General features: G+C 37.3%; 1 protein-coding gene across 2 annotated transcripts in view; it reads right to left on the bottom strand.

Moving 5' to 3' along the window:
• Positions 1–217: 217 nt before the first annotated feature.
• The window catches only part of MAPK6 (mitogen-activated protein kinase 6), a 39196-nt gene continuing 17576 nt past the window's right edge, over positions 218–21837 (bottom strand). For both annotated transcript variants that reach the window (XM_032856463.1, XM_032856465.1), the window contains exons 2-6: positions 17118–18307; positions 15058–15202; positions 9499–9663; positions 4546–4747; positions 218–2580 (exon numbers count right to left, since the gene is read on the bottom strand). In XM_032856463.1, coding sequence (XP_032712354.1) covers positions 1479–2580; positions 4546–4747; positions 9499–9663; positions 15058–15202; positions 17118–17672 — 2169 coding nt within the window. In that variant the 5' untranslated portion in view covers positions 17673–18307 and the 3' untranslated portion in view covers positions 218–1478. The remainder of the gene's footprint in view (positions 2581–4545; positions 4748–9498; positions 9664–15057; positions 15203–17117; positions 18308–21837) is intronic.

Below are 21837 nucleotides of genomic sequence, written 5' to 3' on the forward strand. Positions count from 1 at the left end.
AGTCCGCTTGAGATTTTTCTCTCTCTACCTCCCTCAGCTCCTCCCTCCATGCTTGCGTGCTCTCTCAAGTAAATAAATAAATAAAATGTGTAAAAAATAAAGTACAGCTCCAATTTAAAGATGCCAAAGAGTAGAACTAGGTAAAGCTTTTGCTAGTGGTTTTTATTCTTTCTAACAGGTAATGTGCATTACCTAAAGAGTTCAACAGAAGCCATACTCATTGGCCATGTTTTATTTGTCCTTCTCTTTGAACAGGATAAGCAAAGATACAGACAGTATTCAATAAAATAAAATATAAAAAACAAATTCTAAGAGACAGCAAAGCCACATGCTACATTTAACCTAATTTTATTCATGCTTGCCTTGGGATGGGGAATAGATCATTCAGTAAAAACATACAGTAAAAACAAAATATGTCTTATCATGTACAACTTTTAAACTACAATAATGATGTACCTTAGTTACTTCCATGCACACAAGTCTAACATTACAGTTTTTTTTTTTTAAATAAACACAGTTAAGACTTCTAGGAGCATTTTATAATAAAGTAATTCCTAATGTTTCTTTGTAGATAGATCAAGCACCTCCAAAATACAAATTCCTATACACAGTGAGCGCTTTACTTAAAATGAATACTTAAGTAAATTAAGTACGTGGACAGCCTTAGGATGAGCTGACATTATATAATCAGCTAAGTAGGCAACAAACCATAGTGCCAAATGGAAAAGTGTGTTTGCAAATAAATTTCAAAAACTACGTTAACTTTTTATAATTAAATACAGAAAATATACTGATTTGCTAAAATAAATAAGATGTGATGTAGTAACACTTCACTATAAAGAATGCATACCAGAACATTTATAAACGGTGCGTGAATCTTATTAAGAATAGTTTACTACAATAAACGCTGGCTAAATAGAAGTGCATATGTGAAGCACTATGGGTGGTCTATGTTTTGCCACATACTTTTGTTACCTTGAGGTAGATAACACATGTGTACCAAATTCGGCATTCATTTTCAGTTGCTGCTGGTATCATGTGTCTTAAGAAATGTGTACAGTATGAAAAACTTGAAAATACTCATGAATGAAAAATGTTTTAGGAAAAAAATAGATATTTTCATGCAATTATGTACAGTCTCACTGTGTAAATTTCAAGGCAAGATTTTTGTTTCCTGTAAAACAGATCATTGTTCTATGAGAGAATGTTTTTTACTTGTCTTAGTGCATTTCTTTTGTCGCCTCCTGCATTGCATTATTTTGCTCTATTCTTTATTTTTTGTGTGCAAACGACATGCCAGTTAAAATGAAAACCATCTCACATGTAGAAAAAAAAGTATGGATTTTAAAAACCAAGAACTAATAAAATCCTTTCTAAATGACACCATATGATTCAAGTAAAAAAATGACTGAAACACTAGTAATAAAAAAGACAACACATTTCATGAAGAATACAAAGAGAAATGTCTGCTGAGTGTTTTAGTTCAGATGTTTCAGAATGCTGCTATATGTCTTATGAGGAATCTGAGGGGAAGATTTCATAGCAGAAGGTGTTAAGGTGGCCTGTATTGACTTAAGTGGGGACCCAACCGGGCTGTGAAACTGCGGGATGCCTATGGATTCAAGCTGCTTGTTAAAGAGGAACTCCCCACTATTGTTCAGAAATCCTTCCTCATTTCCTCTCTCCCCAAGCTTCCCATCCTCTACTGGCTCAGTTTCTAGCATTTCAGTATCTTCTTTCCTGCTAAAGAACTTGTCCAAGTAACTGGTATAAGTGTTTTCCTTCTCAATTTGTTCATCCTTCCTTACCTCACAACAAAACTGATTAATGAGAAAACAGTCCTCCCCACCACCCACAAACTGGCTATCCCAAGAAGATTGGTACAAGGCTTCTAATTGAGCCAAATTTGCCATTCCTTTTTCCTGTTTTTCTCGGCTTACTGACTTTGATATCAAACCTTTCAATTCTAGTTGGGACACTGAGCTATTCAAGTCATTTAATTTATCAACAACATCAGTAGGCTCATGTTGTGAACTAAGTTGAATAGTTCCTGCAATAAAGGAATCAAAGTCAAATCCCTGATTCTTTTCCCTTTCTTTTTCAGCCAGTTGCTGTGATGCTTCCTCTAGAGCTATCTGGGCTTTAACCAATCCATTCCTTTCACATTTTGACTTGCCCTTCTTATCAGACTTTTCTTTGCTTTGTTCTTTCCAATTGGAAAGATCTATAATAAGCTTGGGTTCATAATAATGGTTAACTTCACTCTCTCTCCAAACTAAGTTATCTAAATATGATGATGACCTTGTTTTGTAGTTACAAGTATGGCTACACTCCAGATCACAATATTTGTTTTCATGATGATCTGGGTACTGCCAACAAGGATCAGTGGAGTAATTGGTATCAAAAGCAGGATCCTCCAAATACTTTTCACGATCTCCATCCAAATATTTTCGAGGATCAACCTGTACTTCTTCTTCATCAGTGACATCAGACAGAGCTCTTGGGTCAAGCTGAACTTCATCAATATCAAAGTTGTTATGTATAGGCCAATCGTGCTCTGAAAATTGACAATCATGGTACCTGAAAAAATTAATGCAGTAATGTGAGTTTTAGGTATAGGATTTCATTTTCAAATTCACTGAGTGCCTTTCAGGTGAAAGCACTCTGCTAGGTCTATATGGGGACAACAGGAGTATAACTCATAATTTTAATGGATAGGTAAAATTGTTACTACATATAGTAATATGAGACAATTTTGGTAATTACCAATGAAACATATAATTACAGTAAAATGCTGAGTCATCCATTCTTAAATTTAAGACAAATATCATTTCACACTTGTTCCATCTTTTCTCTATTCTATTTTTCATTAACCTTCAAAGACAATTGCGGATAAACATTGGACTGGTTGGCATGTCTACAGTTCAATTCCAACAGTTTCATACAGAGAAAAAATACTTCATGGCCACAAAATAGCTATCTCTAATCTCAATCAGGTCTCTTACAGATTTTCACTCTCCTGGTAACAAGTCAGACTAGAACAGAGGAAGCCTTGCTGGGATTCATCAAATAGAAAAATAACCCTCTCCATGTACACGCACTATTGAATGTGGTGTGCTCGTATTGACACATCACAGCAAGGTGGCTGTTCCATGCCCCACACAGAGGCAGACGGAGACAGACAGACAGACAGACACATACACACCAACACACACACACTTGGGGGATGGGGAGAAGGGACTAGAAAAGAGACTGGAAAACATCTGAGTACATATGAAAGAATTACATGTAGACAGTAGAAACGTTCACGTAGACCAACAGGTCGTTGCCAGATGTGTAAACATACAAATACCTCAACATTTCAGGAAGGGAAAAAATGCAATAACTAAACAAACTAAATTAATACTAACTACTTCTTTAATTATTAAATATTGTTCTTTTAAACATAGAGATATATGAAATTTTAAAGTTTTAAGATTGTCATTAGTGACTGACACCTGGCTAAATATTGAAATCACCCGAAGATTTTAAATAATATTGATTCATGGGATGCCCTGGGTGGCTCAGTGGGTTGAGGTTCAGACTCCTGGGTTTCAGCTCAGGTCATGATCTTGGGGTTGTGAGATCAAGCCCCACATGGGACCGTACGCTGAGCTCAGAGTCTGCTTGAAAGATTCGAGAAAATATCTCCCTCCCTCTCTGCAACTCCCCAAGCTCATGCTCTCTCTCTCTAAAATAAATAAAATCTTTAAAAATAATTGTATTGATTCATTAGTATATGCCATGAACCTACTTAGAAGCAAAATTATATTTAAATTTCCCTAGGAATTTAGAAATCCTAAAAGAAAGCTGAGGGAAAAAAATCTTTAACTAAAATGTGTAATATTATCCATTTTGATATTTTATACTATTCAAAGTAGAAGAGTCTCTTTATACTGAACCTGCATTCAAACAGCCCAAGATTAATTTTGTGTCATCAGGAAAACAGATCTGAATAGCATATACCATGAATCAAAATAATTTCTATCCTAAGATACAAGAGATTTTACATAAAAATTTGAGACATTATGGATATACCTATTTGGATACAGTTGTCTTATTACCCAACATTTGAAAAACAATTGTGATTTTTTTGTAAATACAAAAGCAATAGTTTAAAATGGTTCAGATTTCCAACCTTCAACCCTCATGTTTAAATAAGGACCTTTTATTTGTTAACAACTAAACATGCCTTAATGGCTTTGAAAATGTTTCAAAGTAGAATTTACATTTTCCCATTATGTATATATCTTATCCAGTAACTATTAAATATTTAAATTATATAAAGGCTATTCAAAGGTATTAATAACTTTATCAGAAACCCAAAGAGACCATTACTAGGCTTTTAAAACATCTATACTGTCCTGTCCTATATAATTCAAAAAATAAAACTCAATTCATTATGGTTTATTGAAAAGAAAATAAATGGGCCACGATCATATAGTAGTCAGTACTCTGCACTATGAAAATATAACAAATGATATTTTTCTAACAGGATCAATTTACCTTTCCCAGTTATAAATATGACTATGAGTTTCATCCATAAGCAAAATATCATCAACTTCATCTTCAATATGAAAAGGATGACTTGAAATTGGCTCATCCATTGGAAAAGAATATATGCTCATGTAAGGATGGGAAAGCGCTTCTTCTGCTGTCAACCGATCCATTGGGCTAAATGTCAAAATTTGTTCCAGGAAATCCAGTGCTGCAAAAGAGAGGGATAAAACACCTTAACTGTACTGGAAGTCCACCAACCAATGAAGGAAAGAAAAGGAGTATATAATTTTATCAGGATTATATAAGTTTATCAGACAAATAAAACTACTTTATCTGATTTACAGAGTAAAAAGAAAAGACACTCAATAAACACAGTAAATATTTGAAATGTACCCCAATCTCATACTATGGTCAGTTACAAAAAAAAAAGAATACATTAAGTTGAACCATATAAGACTTCTATTTTTGTCAGTCAAAAATGGTCAAATAACAGCAATTTCATATGGTTCAATCTAATACTTTAGAGTTCATAATCTCGGCTCTCCAACTCACTAGCTTAAATGAATTACTCACTAGCAGTAAAGGACTAGACAGGGCTTAAACTTACTGAACTTCAGTTTTTTCATGTATAAAATGGAAACAGAAAGATATAAAGTATAAAAATTAAATGTAAAAGCATAGTGTCTAGTGCTTCATAAAAAATCCTTTCCCCTTTCCTTCCCTTATCTGACTAGCTGTTGTACTAATTTGTTGATCTCTGTTTCACAACAATCACACTCCAACATCACACACAAATGCACTTGATCACTTTAGGGCTTTGGAAGAGTTACCTACCACACACCCAATTCTTCCCACTAACTTAGTTCATAAGCTCCTAACCCACCCTGAACCATTATCTGTCACCAGCCTGAAGGCTGCCTTTATACAACCACACACTTGTATACCAATCCTTAACTGTGAATCGCTTCCCCCATCTACTTTCCCTGTGCCTAGTCATACAGCACTGATGAAAGCTCAATGCAAAAACCACACCCACCCCACCCACCCCCCTCCCACACACAGAGCTCACGAAAAATTCATATTATAGGATTGCAATTTTGCCTTTGCTATTGCTCAGCAATGTTCCACACCATCTCTTTATGCTCTCAATCTTTATCATATCTAAACCTACTGCACATTTATCCTAATACCTACTTCTTCACTAATGGCCTGTCATATATCTTCTTATCCTTACCTCTGTCTCAAAGGAAAAGATAATCCTTTTCTCTAAAATTAAGCTATACTCTAGAAAGGACACTATTCTCAATTCCCAATTTCTTATTAATGTAAACAACAGCTGATTTCTTATAGCCTTTTTATTTTATGAAGTGCTTTCATATGTTATCTTATTCAATCCTCAAATCATTCCAATAATGACTAAAGAAACCTAAAGCTCATTGCTACTCATACCCTTCAGTGGCCTGGAGCTGAGGACTTTGTTTTCTATACCACCCCCCACTTATATTACCCTAATCTAGGAAGTCATTTCACAATACATCAAGCTATTCTTGATTCTCTTGCAAAAGAGTCCATCTTAATTAGCCCAGGGCCCTTGTGTCTCAAGGCAAGAGAGACTCTAAAGCACAGAGCTATAAAGGGCTTACCCAGCACAATCACCATTCTCAGAGGGAAAGGAAATATGTATCCAACTACACAAGAGGAATATACTCTAAAATCCCTAGCATTTGGGAACTGTAAGCAGCAGGAAGAGGTAAGAAAGAAACTAGCCCCTAAGCTGAGCTCACAAGTGCATGCAGCGTACGCACATGTAAAGTATTTCCGTAATTGCTGAAAGTTCTATTGGATAGCACTGCTCTAAAGGAAATCAATCTATTGCCTATGATGGTGTTGTAGTATGCGAAGATACAGAAATGCATGGTAAACTACAGCAAAAGGGAGGATGAGAGCTAAGTATAGAGGAAAATGAAAAAGGATATTTCATCTAAAGACAAAAGACCACTAGGGTTCCTAATTAATGTTTTAAAGCATATGTACTTAATCTTGTTTTTTTACTCTCTGAAGATCATGAACATGTGAGAAAAGAACATGTATTATTCTTACCAAGTCCCCAATGCCTCAGAATATGCTCTGCCCAAGAGTAAAACTCCAATATTAATCAAGAAAAAACTGGTATAGAATGTATCTACATAGTAAATCTTTAGTTTCAGGAACTTGAAAAACTCTGCATTGCACTTGTATGTGAACACAGCTCTGCCACTTATGATCTTTGCCTGATGGTTAATTAACCCATTATAAGAGACATACAGTCAATGCATTATGAATAATTTCAGCCATCAGCCAAATAGTCAAGTTGGTTCACAGCTAAGACATAATCCCAACCCTAATGAGGGCAGGGAAAACGAAGATTCAAATTTGGCTACACGGCAAATGCTGCAACAGCATGTCCTACATTACTAGCTTGCCTCTTTTAATAAGACATAGCAACAGCGACAATGACGCCAAAGGCAATCAAGTTTATTCCTATCCCTTAACCTGGCTGAGCAGAGCCAAACCTGTAGTGGGTTTTAAAAATACACAGGTGGGGCGCCTGGGTGGCTCATTCTGTTTGAGCATCTGACTCTTCGTTTTGGCTCATGTCATGATCTCGGGGTCATGGGATGGAGCCCTATGTGCCAGGCTCTTCGCTCAGCTCCGGGAGGAGGAGTTCCCCCCACTCTCTTGCCCCTCCCCCCTGCTCACATGCATGTGCTCTCTCTCTCAAATAAACAAACAAACAAACAAATAAATAAATAAATAAATAAAGTAAAATAAGACACATGCTCTGCTCCCCACCCCCCTTTTGAATTCTGACCTAATAGCCTGCATTTTTAGAAAGCTTCCACAGATGATTCTGAGGCACAGTCAAATGCTATGTGACTACTGTTCAGTTATGAACAAGGATGTCATCACAGGGGCTTCAAGGTCAGGAGCAAGATAACCAGCCCTGGAATCTGATTGCGAAGATAGACTTAAAGGCCAGATAGGAATGTAAATACTGAAAAGGAAGCCTACAAAACCTGCTGAAATTAAATACAGCTGGTTTCCTTTTTACTTAGGCATTTATTATAGGAGTTTAAAGCACATTTGAGAAAACAAAAAACGTCATGACTTTGCCATCCAGTGCCTATTTCTCAAAACCCTTGCTCCTTTATAAGTTTTTTTTTTTTTTTTTAATTTGACAGAGATCACAAGTATGCAGAGAGGCAGGCAGCGAAGGGGGGAAGCAGGCTCCCCGCCAAGGGGCTCAATCCCAGGACCCTGGGATCATGACCTGAGCCGAAGGCAGAGGCTTAACCCACTGAGCCACCCAGGCACCCCTATTCAGTTATTTTTAAGTAGGCTCCACGCCCAGCACAGAGCCTAACGGGGCAGTGGGGGGGGGGGGGGCGGGCACACACAACCAACCCTGAGATTAAGACCTGAACTGAGATCAAGAGTTGGTTGGACACAACCCACTAAGCCACCCAGATGCTCCCAAACACTTAAATTTTAGAACACTTTGATACACAATATCCTGAACCACATATAATGATCAGAGTGGGTGTTATGAATAAGGGGTATATAATTCAGACAAACCTTAATATGCTTAGAAAACTGTACCTTCCCAACTTGTTGATTCATAAAGAACTATAAATCCTGACACTGATGCATCTTAATACAATTCTTAAAGCTATAAGACACAATCAACTTTTAAGAAAGACGTTTCTCATGTCTAACCCTCTTCCTTAAACATATGTTATCCTGGGTGCCTGGCGGGCTCAGCTGGTAGAGCACGCAAAACCTGATCTCAGGGTTGTGAGTTCAAGTCCTGTACTGGGTATAGAGATTCCTTAAAAGTAAAATCTTAAAAAAGAACAATTGCGGGGTGCCTGGGTGGCTCAGTGGGTTAAGCCTCTGCCTTTGGCTCAGGTCATGATCTCAGAATCCTGGGATCGAGTCCCGCATCGGGCTCTCTGCTTGGCAGGGAGCCTGCTTCTTCCTCTCTCTCTGCTTGCCTCTCTGCCTACTTGTGATCTCTGTCAAATAAATAAATAAAATCTTAAAAAAAAAAAAAAAAAAAAAACAATTGGCATGCTTGGGTGGCTCAGCTGGTTAAGTAGCTAGCTGCCTTCAGCTCAGGTCCTAATCCCACATTGGGCTCCCTGCTCAGGGGGAGCCTGCTTCTCCTTCTCCCTCTGCTTGCTGCTCCCTCTGCTTGTGTTCTGGCTCTCTGTCAAATAAATAAATAAAATCTTAAAAAAAAATTTTATCTTATGGCAGGTAACTACTACAACAGTTAAAGACTTTTGTGTATTATTTATAGCAACAAATCCTAAACACATGTCACTCTGAAACACAAAATTATTTGCTTTAGTGGTCAAAGGTTTGATTTTCTTCAAGTTTCTATCCCTTCCAAGCTTGCACAAACTCTCACATTTAACACCTAATATTCCCAACACGATCTACAAACTCTTATGTAATGTGTTTGTTCATACAGAGTTTTTGCTCTTTCCTCCATCTCTTCCTTGCCCTGAAGTCTTTGCTTTCCCCAACTCAATTTATTTTTTCATACCTAAATCACATTCATGTTCATAGCCACACTTACTTATCATATAACCCTCACAAAACTCCATTTTAGCTTAGTGAGGGACAGTGACTCTAGATGTTTGCCTACGGTAGATAGTTATCAGAGGTATAAGCTGTAAAGTTGATGGAGTTAGAACCAGGAGAGGAATACACTTTATGTAACCTGAAAAATCAGAGTAACAAACCCACAAAGCCCTGCCTAAGAGCCAGACAAAAATGGGAAAGAGCTGAAGTTTTAGATAAGGTATAGTGTCTAAAGATGATTTGGGATACACAGATCCTGCTTGTGTCCATGTGCCCATGCACACACACACCCACCCCCATCACATGATGGTTACTCTTGAGTAACAATACCTTCTCGACTAATTCCTGGAAGCAGCTGAGTTAAAGGTTTGTGTGGCTCAGTCATGTCATTTCTAATGTAAACTGGAATTACGCTGAGAAGCTCCTGACGATCTTCCTCATGTACAACAGGAATAGATTCTAAAATCAGCTGCATCTGTTCAAGTTCATGTGCACCTGAGATTAAATAAACAACAAATATAAACAAACACATTCCTCAAGGTTTACTTATTTGGCAACAGACATTCTAAAGCTGTAGGAAACTAACTTAAATACTGTAATGACCACTGGGAGGAAAATGACTAAATGAATCCTTAACCAGCAGATTTCTTTGCTCTGAATATCAATCTACTCAAAAAGTGCATCTGTGTCTGCTCACGGACATACTTACTTTTGGCTGCTTTGTTTCCCTAAGAAATTGACCCTTTAAGTTTAGCCTCATATTAAGGTACCACAAAGTAGTGAAAAAAGCAATGAAGTGGGATTCAAGAGACATGGATTCTAGTCTTGGCTATACCACTAATTAACTGGCTATGCCTCTGGGAGTACTTAGCATGGTAATGACTTCATTTCATCATCAGTAAAATAGAGGGCTGGACTAGATTCGCACTACAGGAAGTTTTATAGTTACGGGTCAGGCTCAGGTAGCATTTCAGAACCACTATTAAAGAAATAACAGGGGGAACATTAAGCTAAATAGTGACTAGAAATTCAGTTTGCTTTTCCACAGATTTCTAGAATTCATTGCACCTCTAAATTTTTCTTCAGTATCTACGGTGAGCAAGGCACTTTAAAGTACAACTGTGAGGCAAAAGAGACCAAGTCCCTGCTTTTGTGGAGCTTATAATCCAGTGGAAGAAGACAGATAATAACTGTCAACATTTATGTCAAATGGTGACAAACACTATGAAGAAAAATTGAGTAAGCAGGGAGGATAAAGGGCACTTTATGAGTAGGATTGCTAATTAATACAGGATGACCAAGTAAGGCCTCAGTGAGAAGCTAAAAATAGAGGAAGTTGGGGAACACACCATGCATTCACAAGGAGGGAGTTCCAGGAAGATGGGAAAAGGTGAAAAGGCTCAGAGGAGAGTGGGCTTGGTGTGTTTAAGAAACAGCAGTTAAGTGTAGCTGAAACAGAGTGGTGGAGGGGGAGGGGTGTGTATAAGAAATGAAGTGGTACCAGAACACAAACAAAGGGTTTGCTTTATCCTGATTTTGATAGGGAGACACTACAGAGTTTCAAGCAGAAAAATGGCATGTTCTGATTTATGTTTTCAGAGAACTGCTATGGCTGCCATGTGGTAACTAGGCTACAGACAGCAAATATTAAAGCAGAAAAAGCAGTTAAATCCTGCATTAGACCAGGAGAAACATAATGGTTGACTGAACTGTGGGGAGGCAGGTAGTGAGAGAGATAATAACAAGCAGTTAGATTCTATTCATATTTCAAAGGAAGAGCCCATAGAATCTGTACTGACAGAAGTGTAGGATGAAGCCAAGATTTTTGACTCAGCAACTAAAAAGGGGATCTGGTTTACTAAGATGAAGAAGACAGCAGAAAAAGAAAAATACGAGAGAGAAATATCAGGAGTTCAATTTTGGATAGGTTAAATTTGAGACACTATTAGACATCTCAGTCTGTGCCTTTTATTGCGCTGTGCATTTGGAACCTGCACCTAATAAACATATCTCCATCATGCTGCTTTTACTGAATGGTTCACAAATCTCCCTTTACAAGAAAGCAGTAAACTAAAACTGGATCTTTCAAATCATTTCCGAAACAATTCCCATTAACTGTTAAAAGTTTACATGGGTTTAAGATCAAAATTATGTTATTTAGAGGTTTCTTAATCCAATTATTTTTAGTGCTATACTTGAACAATTCTAAATATGCTGAACGAACATTTATAAATACATTAAGTACCTATTACATAATTAGAACAGCACTAAGTTTTGACCCCATTTCAAATAACTTAGAGCATGATCTAACAATTTTAAACAAATTACTTTTCCTTATAAAATATTCATTATTGTGGTAGCATTAAAATTATGTCCACCCAGGGATGCCTGGGTGGCTCAATCAGTTAAGCGTCTGTCTTTGGCTCATGTCATGAACCCAGGGTCCTGGGATCGAGTCCCGCATGGGGCTCCTTGCTCCACGGGGAGCCTACTTCTGCCTCCGCCTCTTCCCTCTGCTTGTATTCTTTCTTTCAAATAAATAAATAAATAAATAAACAACCCCCCCCTTTTTTATTAAATGTCTCAGGATCATGAGTTCAAGCCTCATGTCAGGCACTGAGCATGGAACCTCCTTAAACAAATAAAAATAAAATAACTGTGTGGTGCCTGACTGACTCAATTGGTAGAGCATGTGACTCTTGATCTCAGGGTCATAAGTTCAAGTCCTAAGAGGGGTGTGGACCCTACTTTAAAAAAAAGTCCACAAATTCTTTGGCCCTATTCCCTTCAAAAAGTGGAATTCAGGGGTGCCTCGGTGGCTAGGTGGGTTAAAGCCTCTGCCTTTGGCTCAGGTCATGATCTCAAGGTCCTGGTATCCAGCCCCGCATCGGGCTCTCTGCTCAACAGAGAACCTGCTACCTCCTCTCTCTCTGCCCGTCTCTCTGCCTACTTGTGATTTCTGTCAAATAAATAAATAAAATCTTAAAAAAAAAAAAAAGTGGAATTCAATTCCCTTCCCCCTGAATGTGAGGTATACTTAGGTGACTCACTTCTGTATAAAATAAAGCTGAAATGACAGTGTCACTTTTCAGTCTAGGTCACAAAAAGGTATTTTGCATTTAAAGTCAAAACAATTCAATGGAGAAAGAATAATCTTTTCAACAAATGGTGCCGGCATAACTGGATATCCACATGTGAAAGAATTATGTTGGAGCCCTACCTCACACACAAAAACTAGCTCAAAATGGATCACAGACCTAATTTAAAAGCTAGAACGATAAAGTTCTTAGGGGTCATTGGATTTCATGAGAATTAAAATCTTTTGTGCTTCAAAAGACACCAAAAAGAAAGTGAAAAGATAACCCACAGAATGGGAAAAAATACATTCAAATCACATATCTGTAGGTGATTTGTATCCATAATATGTAAAGAACTCTTACCTCAATTAAAAAATATAAACAACTCAATTTAAAAATAGGCAATGAAAAAAAAATTAAAATAGGCAACAGATCTGGTTAAGTATTTCTTCAAAAAAGAAAAATTGCCAATGCTCAGTATTATCAGTCATTAGAAAAATGCAAAACCAAACCACCATAAGATACTACTTCATATTCAAAAAGACAACTATAAGACAGACTACACTTTAAATAATTGTTGGTGAGAATGTGGAGAAATTGGAACGCTCATACAGTGATGGTGGGAATGTAAAGTGTTATGACTACTTTGGAAAATGGTCTGGCATTTCTTCAAAAAGTTAAACAGAGTTATCTATGACACAGAAATTCCACTCTGAAGTGTATATGCACCCAAGAGAATGGAAAACATACATCCACACAAAAACTGTACACTAATGTACATAGTAGCATCATTAAAAAGAACAAAAATCCAAATTTCCATAAACTGATGAACAGGTAAACGAAGTATGACATACGCACAGAGTGGAATTATCTGGCCATAACGACGACTAATTGATACGTTATAATATGGATGAACCTCTGAAGTACTATGCTAAGTGAAAGATGCCAGTCATAAAGCCACAAGTTATATGATTTATTTATATGAAATGTCCAGAACAAATCTATAGCAACATAAAGCAGATTAGTGGTTGCCAGGAGCTAGAAGAAGGGGGAAATGGGAAGTGACTGCTAATGGTTACAGGGTACCTTCTCGGGGCAAGGGAGAGAGACGACAAAAATTTGTCCTAAAATTAGATGGTTATACAATCCTGTGAAAATACTAAAAAAGATTCAACTGTATACTTTAAATGGGTGAACTGTCTGGCCTGTGAATTACATACTGATAGGATTTTTTTTTTTTTTTTAAAGATAGAAAAGCTTTCTCCTTGCTCTCTTTTGGAGAGTGCTATGGGGGAAGCCCATATTCATTATTCATTACAATATCATGAAGGCACTCAAGCAGTCTTACAGAGAAGCTTGCATAGTGATAAACTGAGGTCTCCTGCTAAAAGTCACGTGCGTAAGCTATCTAGAAATGAAAAAAAAGGGGTGGGGGTAGGCACCTGGGTGGTTCAGTCATTAAACATCTGCCTTCAGCTCAGGTCATGATCTCAGAGTCCTGGGATCCACCCCCGCACCTGGCTCCTGGCTTGATGGGGAGCCCGCTTCTCCCTCTGCCCCTGCTTGTGCTTGCTCACTCTCTCAAAGAAATAAATAAAATCTTTAAAAAGAAAAAAAAAATCTATCTAGAAGTGGGTCTTTCTGCCCTAGTAAAGCCAACCAACATCTTGACTAGACCCACCTAACTAAGTCACCTCCCAATTCCTGACTCATTCGAACTTCGAGATAATCAATGTTTGTTGTTTAAGCCACTGTGTTTTGATGTAAGTGGTGGGAGGGCCACTCTAAAAAACAGTAATGTCAAAAGAGAGAAAAAGACCTAAATTACCATCGTCTCTTCTCTAACTAAAAAAATTTTCAGTACCCTACTATTTCCTAGTTTTCCAAATGGAAATTCCTCTGTCTACTTTCTAAGTATTCTGGCCCTATTTTAAACTAGTCATAAATGTGTTCATTATTTGACACCTTGCTTTCATCCAACTTTTCTCACTAATTTATGCACATACATGATTTTTTTTTTCCATCAAACTCTTCTCACTGATTCAGGCTCATACCCTCATTTATAGAATACCATTTTTTTTTCTCTCTTCCTCCCACCAAAATTCTTCACTATTCCTAAGTAGTGGAAAATCTTTTGACTTCTTTATGCCTTTTGTTACAGACATCAATGATGAACACTCTTAAGTTTATAGCTCCTATAATCTATTCTAAATAATCTTATACAAACTCATACTATGTTTTATAACACCTGATATTTTTTCATTCATGGGTTATTCATCCCTTCCCATTTTGACTAAATCCTCTCTCTTACACTTCTGTGGACTCCCTCATAGCACCAAACTCAGCAAAAAATTATTTATTTGGTTGTTTCTGTAAGATCACAGCAGTGAGACAACAGGATATGGCAGTTCAGGCAACACAGATGACAGGGGATGAAGAATCATTACATTTTCAATGACAGCTAAAAATTTTCGCTAGGAGTGACAAATACTGACAGGATTATGCAACTCAGGTATCATTTAACACAGATTACCAATGAGCATTGTGAATCCACAAAATATAAAATTATGTTTAAGAAGTAAGATAATTATAAAAGAGCACTAGAATTCTGACTAAATTTGAGTGAACAATCACTGAATATATTAGTAAGTTTTTAAAATTTTTTAAATATTAAAAACACCATTTATCTTTTCATTTCAGTATAATAGACTATATAGTAAATTGCGTTATATCATATATACCTTGCTTCACAGATACATGCAAAATTATTCCTTTGAGGTAATTTTTTTCCATATATTTTAAAATTTCTAACCTGCAAAGAGGGTTTTACCAGTCAGCATTTCAGCAAAGATGCAGCCTGCAGCCCACATATCAATGGCTTTAGTATAATTATTAGGAGAAAGTAAAAGACGTGGAGACCTGTACCATTTAGTAACCAATCCTTCAGAAAGATGACCCTGGAAAGGAAACAAAAACATACTTTAATTTTTTACTTTAGCTGAAGAACAGTACATAAAACTTGATACATTAAAGAGTCCCTGATCTTTTAAAAAAAAAAAAAAAAAAAAAAAAAAGTACTGTGAAATCCTAAAACAATACTGTTGATTTCTATGTCTATTTTCAAGGCTCTTGTACTTTTCAGGCTGAATAGAGGTTAAACTCCCCCTGGGACTGATCATCTGTAAGAGGATATTCACATCAAGTCTGCTGACCAAAATATACCATAAGAATTTAGTGCTGATTCTATGTCACAAATTCCAAACATGTTTCAGAAGAGGAGCTATTTTTCACTCAAGTCTTAAGTTACTTAAGGAGCTGGGATGCTTTAAATCAATGAGGGACAGGTAAAGACAGGTAAAGTATAAAACACTGCCAATCTCCTGACAACCTAGTGGACCTGGCTCTACTATGTATCCCATTCCTAATCAGTTTTATTACTTCACATTTATAAAGCATTTAACAAAAGTAGTTATACATATATGACCTTACTTCATCCTTAAAACAACCCTGAAAAATTATGAAGGTAGATATCAACTCTAATCTAGAGGGGTAGATTAGATGTAGATATCTAGTGGTAGATAGATGAAGAAATCTGCCTAAGGTCATATACCTTATTTGGATGTAGAAATGGAACTCAATTTTAGATAGTTTAACTCTCAGTTCAGTGTTCTATCCACCATTCTTCATAAAAAGATGTGGTGAGGGGCGCCTGGGTGGTTCAGCGGGTTAAAGCCTCTGCCTTGTTCTCAGGGTCCTGGGATCAAGCCCCTCATCGGACTCCCTGCTCAGCAGGGAGCCTGCTTTCCCCTCTCCCTCTCTCTCTGCCTGCCTCTCTGCCTACTTGTGATCTCTGTCATATAAATAAATAAAATCTTAAAAAAAAAAAAAGATGTGGTCGTCCATTTCATTTTAAATACTAAATTTCTACATTCAAGTTCTTAAAAAATAAATTATGCTTAATAAGAGATGATACATGTGAATGAGAAGGTCTGCTTGTTTAGATGTATGCTATGGGAAGCCAAGCTAGCAGGGAGTTCCCAGAGGTTCTTTATAACCAAAGAAGCTCCACTTAAATATTATAAACATCAGGGTCCCACAGACAATTTCATTTGAAAACTAAGAGACTGAAGTTCAGCTCAGAAAATATTAACTTCTTCTAAGAAGGCAAATTGTTACCTAAAGTACAGTTACTATGAATCCTTTTAGCTATTCTTTTTTTTTTTTTTAAGATTTTATTTATTTATCTGACAGACAGAGATCACAAGTAGGCAGAGAAGCAGGCAGAGAGAGGAGGAAGCAGGCTCCCCGCCGAGCAGAGAGCCCGATGCAGCTCGATCCCAGGACCCTGGGATCATGACCTGAGCTGAAGGGAGAGGCTTTAACCCACTGAGCCACCCAGGCACCGCCCCCTTTTTAGCTATTCTTACTTCCATTTTATCTTTATGCAAATTTAGATACTAAACAAAATTAAATTTGCCTAAACAAGGCCTAAAAGAATAGTAGAGACTCAAAGGGACAAAAGACCTAGAAGTTGAAATAGAAACTTCTCTTACCTTCAGACAGGACCACAATTCTGCCCTAAACACATAAGAATATATTCCACTTTTAAATAAGGGACAGTTTTAATTATAATAAATAACCATACAGTTTTAGGTATTTGTAAGTAACTAGGATCACACTCCAACTTCCTTTTATAAACATATGGACATTCTGAATGAAAGTAGATCTGTATTAGAAAAAAAGATACTACATAAAGTTCAATACAATTAACAATAAAAACCTGTCACACTATACTATGAAGATACAAGTACCTAGTCATTCCTGATGATGTCCATTAGTTTAAAGGTCTGTCTCACCTAGCCTTCCACGTACCTTATGGGAATAATGGGGATCCATGATCCGTGCAAGACCAAAGTCACCTATCTTCAGCACCAAGTCTTCAGTATTAATGAAAAGATTAGCTGGTTTGAGATCTCTGTGCAGTACGTTTGCAGAGTGAATATATTTGAGCCCACGTAGCAGCTGATACATGAAAAGCCTGGCATGCTCTTCCAGTAAAGGGCCCTGCTCCAGCACATTAGCCAAGTCTGTCTCCATGTACTCCTGAACAATGTAGACACTGTTCAGTTCGGTAAGAGAGCCTACATCGTCTGTTAACTGGCTTCCACTAGGACCAAGAATTTCAAACACTTTCACAATGTTATCATGGTCAAGTCTTCTAATAATTTTGATTTCACGTAGAGCATGTTTGACACTCTGGGGATCAGTAAGGACAATTTTCTTGATGGCTACTCTTTTGTCACAGTCATTGTCTACAGCAGAAAAAACCAAGCCATTGCCTCCACAACCCAATGGTTTTAAGTCCATATACCTAGAGCCCAGATCAAAACCATGAATGTTCATGAGACTTTCAAATTTCTCTGCCATTTTGAAACCTTTACTATTGCCTTTTCCTTTCGAATTGTTGAACTTGTGTAAACAAGGAAGAAAACTGACATCAAAAGGAAAGATCTTTCAAAAAAGGAAAAGAAAAATAATTTTGCTTCCACAACAAGATGATTTCTTGATGTTCATTGCATATGCCAACCAGGCCCGTTGAGTTCCCCTTAGATTTAAAGCTCAAAAAGCTCTATTCATACTGAGAATTAAAAAGATTGCAGTACTCATAGTTCAAGAAAGGGGCAGCAACTCTGCAGACATTTAAAGAAAACACTCAAGAAACTCAAACGGAATGAAATGACATACTATGCACTCAGATTTACTGTGCTAAACGATTTAACATTTAACAAAAATGTGAATAAATATGCACACAACAGGCTTCTATGAACATTCTCCTCACAGTGCAGATACATTCAGTGTTGGACTGGTCCTGAGCAGCATCATTCTAAGGTGCTGGTAAGCACTATTTCCGTTTTGCCTCTTTTCTTCCTTTGTTGCTGTTTATTTCAACAGGAAGCCCTGGCGGCTGTTGGTTAACAGAAGACGTCTTTTGTTAGTGATCAGGTGGCTCCAGCTCACCACAATCACAATCAAAGCTACCGTCCATCTTACTCTGATAAAACCTGGAGGATGAGAAAAAAGAAGGAAAAGAGTCACCACCAGGAAATACTAAATACTCTTCTCTTCAACTTTGTAAAATGACACAAATTGGGCAGTTAGCTATAAATGACTACTGGTACAGAACTTATTTATTTATAGTTACTAAATGGAAAGATGACCCTCAATCAAAAATAGCTATCCATGCTGTAAGCAATTCACATGTACCAGGCTGAGACTCTAGATCCCACATTAGATTCTTTGTATTTATGGTCAGTGGGTTGTATCATTTCTTAAAGGCCAAAGAGTAAAGCAAGGAAGGTTCACAGTATTTTTACAGAACTCTTTAGAATTTGAGCAGTACTGTATTACTACCATTTCTCTTAAAAAAAAAAAAAAAATATATATATATATATATATATACACACATATAACAAGACTGCAATGTGTTACTTCCTTAAAGAACATGTTTACTTATTAACTACACCAGTAAACAGTGAACAAAAATCAGTACAAATAAGAAACCTACAGCGTATGCTCTTCAATTTACAATAGCGTGAAATCAAACAGTGACTAAACCAATGAAAAGGTGTCTGGCTTCATCGATAATCAGAAAAATCAAACCGCCTCAAGAAGATACATTTCAGATTAGAAAAAAACATTTTTAAGAGTCTGTTACTATCAAGTCTGAGGAGGAATGTGGAAAAACAAGAACTTTCATACAATACTGGTGAGTTTAAATTAGTAAAAGAATGGCAAAGAGCAATTTAGAATAAATAAATGCATAAATAAGTAGCATACCTATGACTTAGCTATTTTTCCTCCAAAAAACACTGTCTAGAGAAATACTTGTAAATGAACATACAAATGCCCACTTTTTTGTAACGGCAAAATGTTTTAAAAAAAGCCTAAGCTTTCAACAATTTGAGGATAAATGAATTTTATTTATAGAGTGCACTATTACATAATAGTAAAAATGAACAGAGATGGTTGAAATCACCATACAATAAATTTAAAAGGCAAACTGCAGATAGAAATGTATATGCTGGGGCACCTGGGTGGCTCAGTCATTAAGCGGCTGCTTCTGGCTCAGGTCATGACCCCAGGGTCCTGGGATCAAGCCCCGAATTGGTCTCCCTGTTCCCTGCTCCTCTGGGAAGCCTGCTTCTCTCTCTCCCACTCCCCCAGCTTGTGTTCACTCTCTCGCTGTCTTTCCCTGTCAAATAAATAAAATCTTTAAAAAAAAAAAAAAAAAAAAAGGAAAAAAAATGCACATGCTGAAACCACTTACTTCAGGTTTATAAGCATGTATGATGTTATTTTATGAGTGCATATATAAATGTGGCAAAAGTATTAAAAACATATTTGGCTGTTAAGTACCAAATTCATGATAATCATTGCTTTGAGGAATGAGGGAAGCAATTACCATAAGGGTGGGATTACACAGTATGCTCCAACTACATCTTTAATGTGTTCTTTCTTTTTTTTTTTTTTTTAAGATTTTATTTATCCATTTGAGAGAGTGTGAGTGACAGAGAGCATGAGAGGGGAGAAGGTCAGAGGGAGAAGCAGACTCCCCGTGGAGCTGAGAGCCCAATGCAGGACTCAATCCTGAGACTCTGGGATCATGACCTGGGCCAAAGGCAGTTGCCTAACAAACTGAGCCACCCAGGCGCCCCTTTAATGTGTGTGTGTGTGTGTGTGTGTGTGTGTGTGTGTGTGTGTTTGTTTTTAAAGATTTTACTTATTTATTTGACAGACAGAGATCACAAGTAGGCAGAAATGCAGGCAGAGAGAGGAGGTGGGGAAGCAGGTTCCCCACCGAGCAGAGAGCCCAGCACGGGCTCAATCCCAGGATCCCAAGACCATAACCTGAGCCGAAGGCAGAGGCTTAACCCACTGAGCCACCCAGGCGCCCCTAATGTGTTATTTAAAGAAAAAATTGTGGAAGTATGACAAATTATTAGAATCTCATAGAGCTCAGAGGTATGTATATGAAGAGATCAAATCAGTGTGAGAAGACAGGCTGACAAATAAGCAAAACAGATATCAGATGGCAGTAAGTGATGTAAAAAAATAAAAGAGAAAGAGCCCAGGAGAGTGGTTAGGGAATGCCTCTAGTAAGGTGGTACTGGGAGCAAAGCTCTAAAGTTTGGGTGGGTCTCAGGGGTGCTATGTGGGAGTAACTGCTATGGACAGAGGGGCTAGCACATGAAAGCCAGAGGGTGAGTATGTGCCTCATATCTAAGAAATAACTAGGTAGTCAACATAGTACTCATTTAAGTGTACATGCCCATAAGCAAATAATACAGCCTAAACCTTAAATGGAAAGGCTTCTTGTTGCTGGTTTTTTAATCTAAAAACTGGTATAGGTGTATATATATATATAGTGTTATATTCTGATTGGGTCTGAAGAAATTGGAAGTGGGACAGGTGCAATATTCATTTATTCAAAGGGTTAATCATTTAAAGGCAATGAGAAACTGTACCAAGACATGAAATAAAGCAGCACACTCTGAACTTGAATTATGTGACAACTTTCAATCACCTTCAGATTTGGCTTAAGAGAACTGCTAGGACTCTCAAACTCATCAGCTGTTTTCACAAGGGTGAAGCTTTTATACAACAAGGAATCTGCCTTTATTTCCTTCCTGCTACATATTCCCACATAACTCGCATGTGGAAATACAAGAATCTGAAAAATACAAGGTATAACAGCTACTTGCCACAAACTGAGCAAATCTCCAACTTCAAGAAATCCACATCCATTACAACTATGTGACAGAGAAACATATGATATGGATAACTCAGAGACTAAGTAGATACAAAATCCTTAAGGCAACAGCTTTTTAAAAAGATTTATGAGAGACAGAAAGTGCACATGCAGACGCCACAAGAGAGAAAGTGGGGAAGGGCAGAAGGAGAGAACCCCAAGCAGACTCCCCTAACGTCAGGCGTGGAGCTAAATCTCAGGACCCTGAGATCATGACGAAAGCTGAAATCAAAAGTCAGACACTTAACCAAATGAGCCACCCACTCGGCCTGGCTACAGCTTTATTTAATAAAAATTGATATTTACTATTGTTGAGTTCTTTTAATAAATATGAGCACTTCTTGTATCTGCTTAACATTGTAAAGGACATTAACAGCATAACAGCTTTCTTTGTTTTACTCTAACAGACAGTTTCTTCTGTTTGCGAGTTTTTGTCTGCTTCTCAAGGAAAAAAAAAACTAACTCAAGGAAAAAAAAAAAACAAGAGAACTCCTAAAAATTCTCTTAGTCAGTCTGTATAAAACATTTAAAAGTTAAATTTTGCAAATAAACTTTTGAATTAAAATATTTCGGGGACACCTAGGTGGCTCAGTGGGTTAAGCCTCTGCCTTCGGCTCAGGTCATGATCTCGGGGTCCTGAGATCGAGCCCTGCATCGGGGTCTCTGTTCAGCAGGGAGACTGCTTCCCCCCTCTCTCTGCCTGCCTCTCTGCCTACTTGTGATCTCTGTCAAATAAATAAATAAAATCTTTAAAAAAAATATTTCAGACTTTTAAAGGACTTT

This window comes from Lontra canadensis, unplaced genomic scaffold, assembly GCF_010015895.1.
Source record: "Lontra canadensis isolate GAN:19392208 unplaced genomic scaffold, GSC_riverotter_1.0 scaffold12, whole genome shotgun sequence".
NCBI lineage: Eukaryota > Metazoa > Chordata > Mammalia > Carnivora > Mustelidae > Lontra > Lontra canadensis.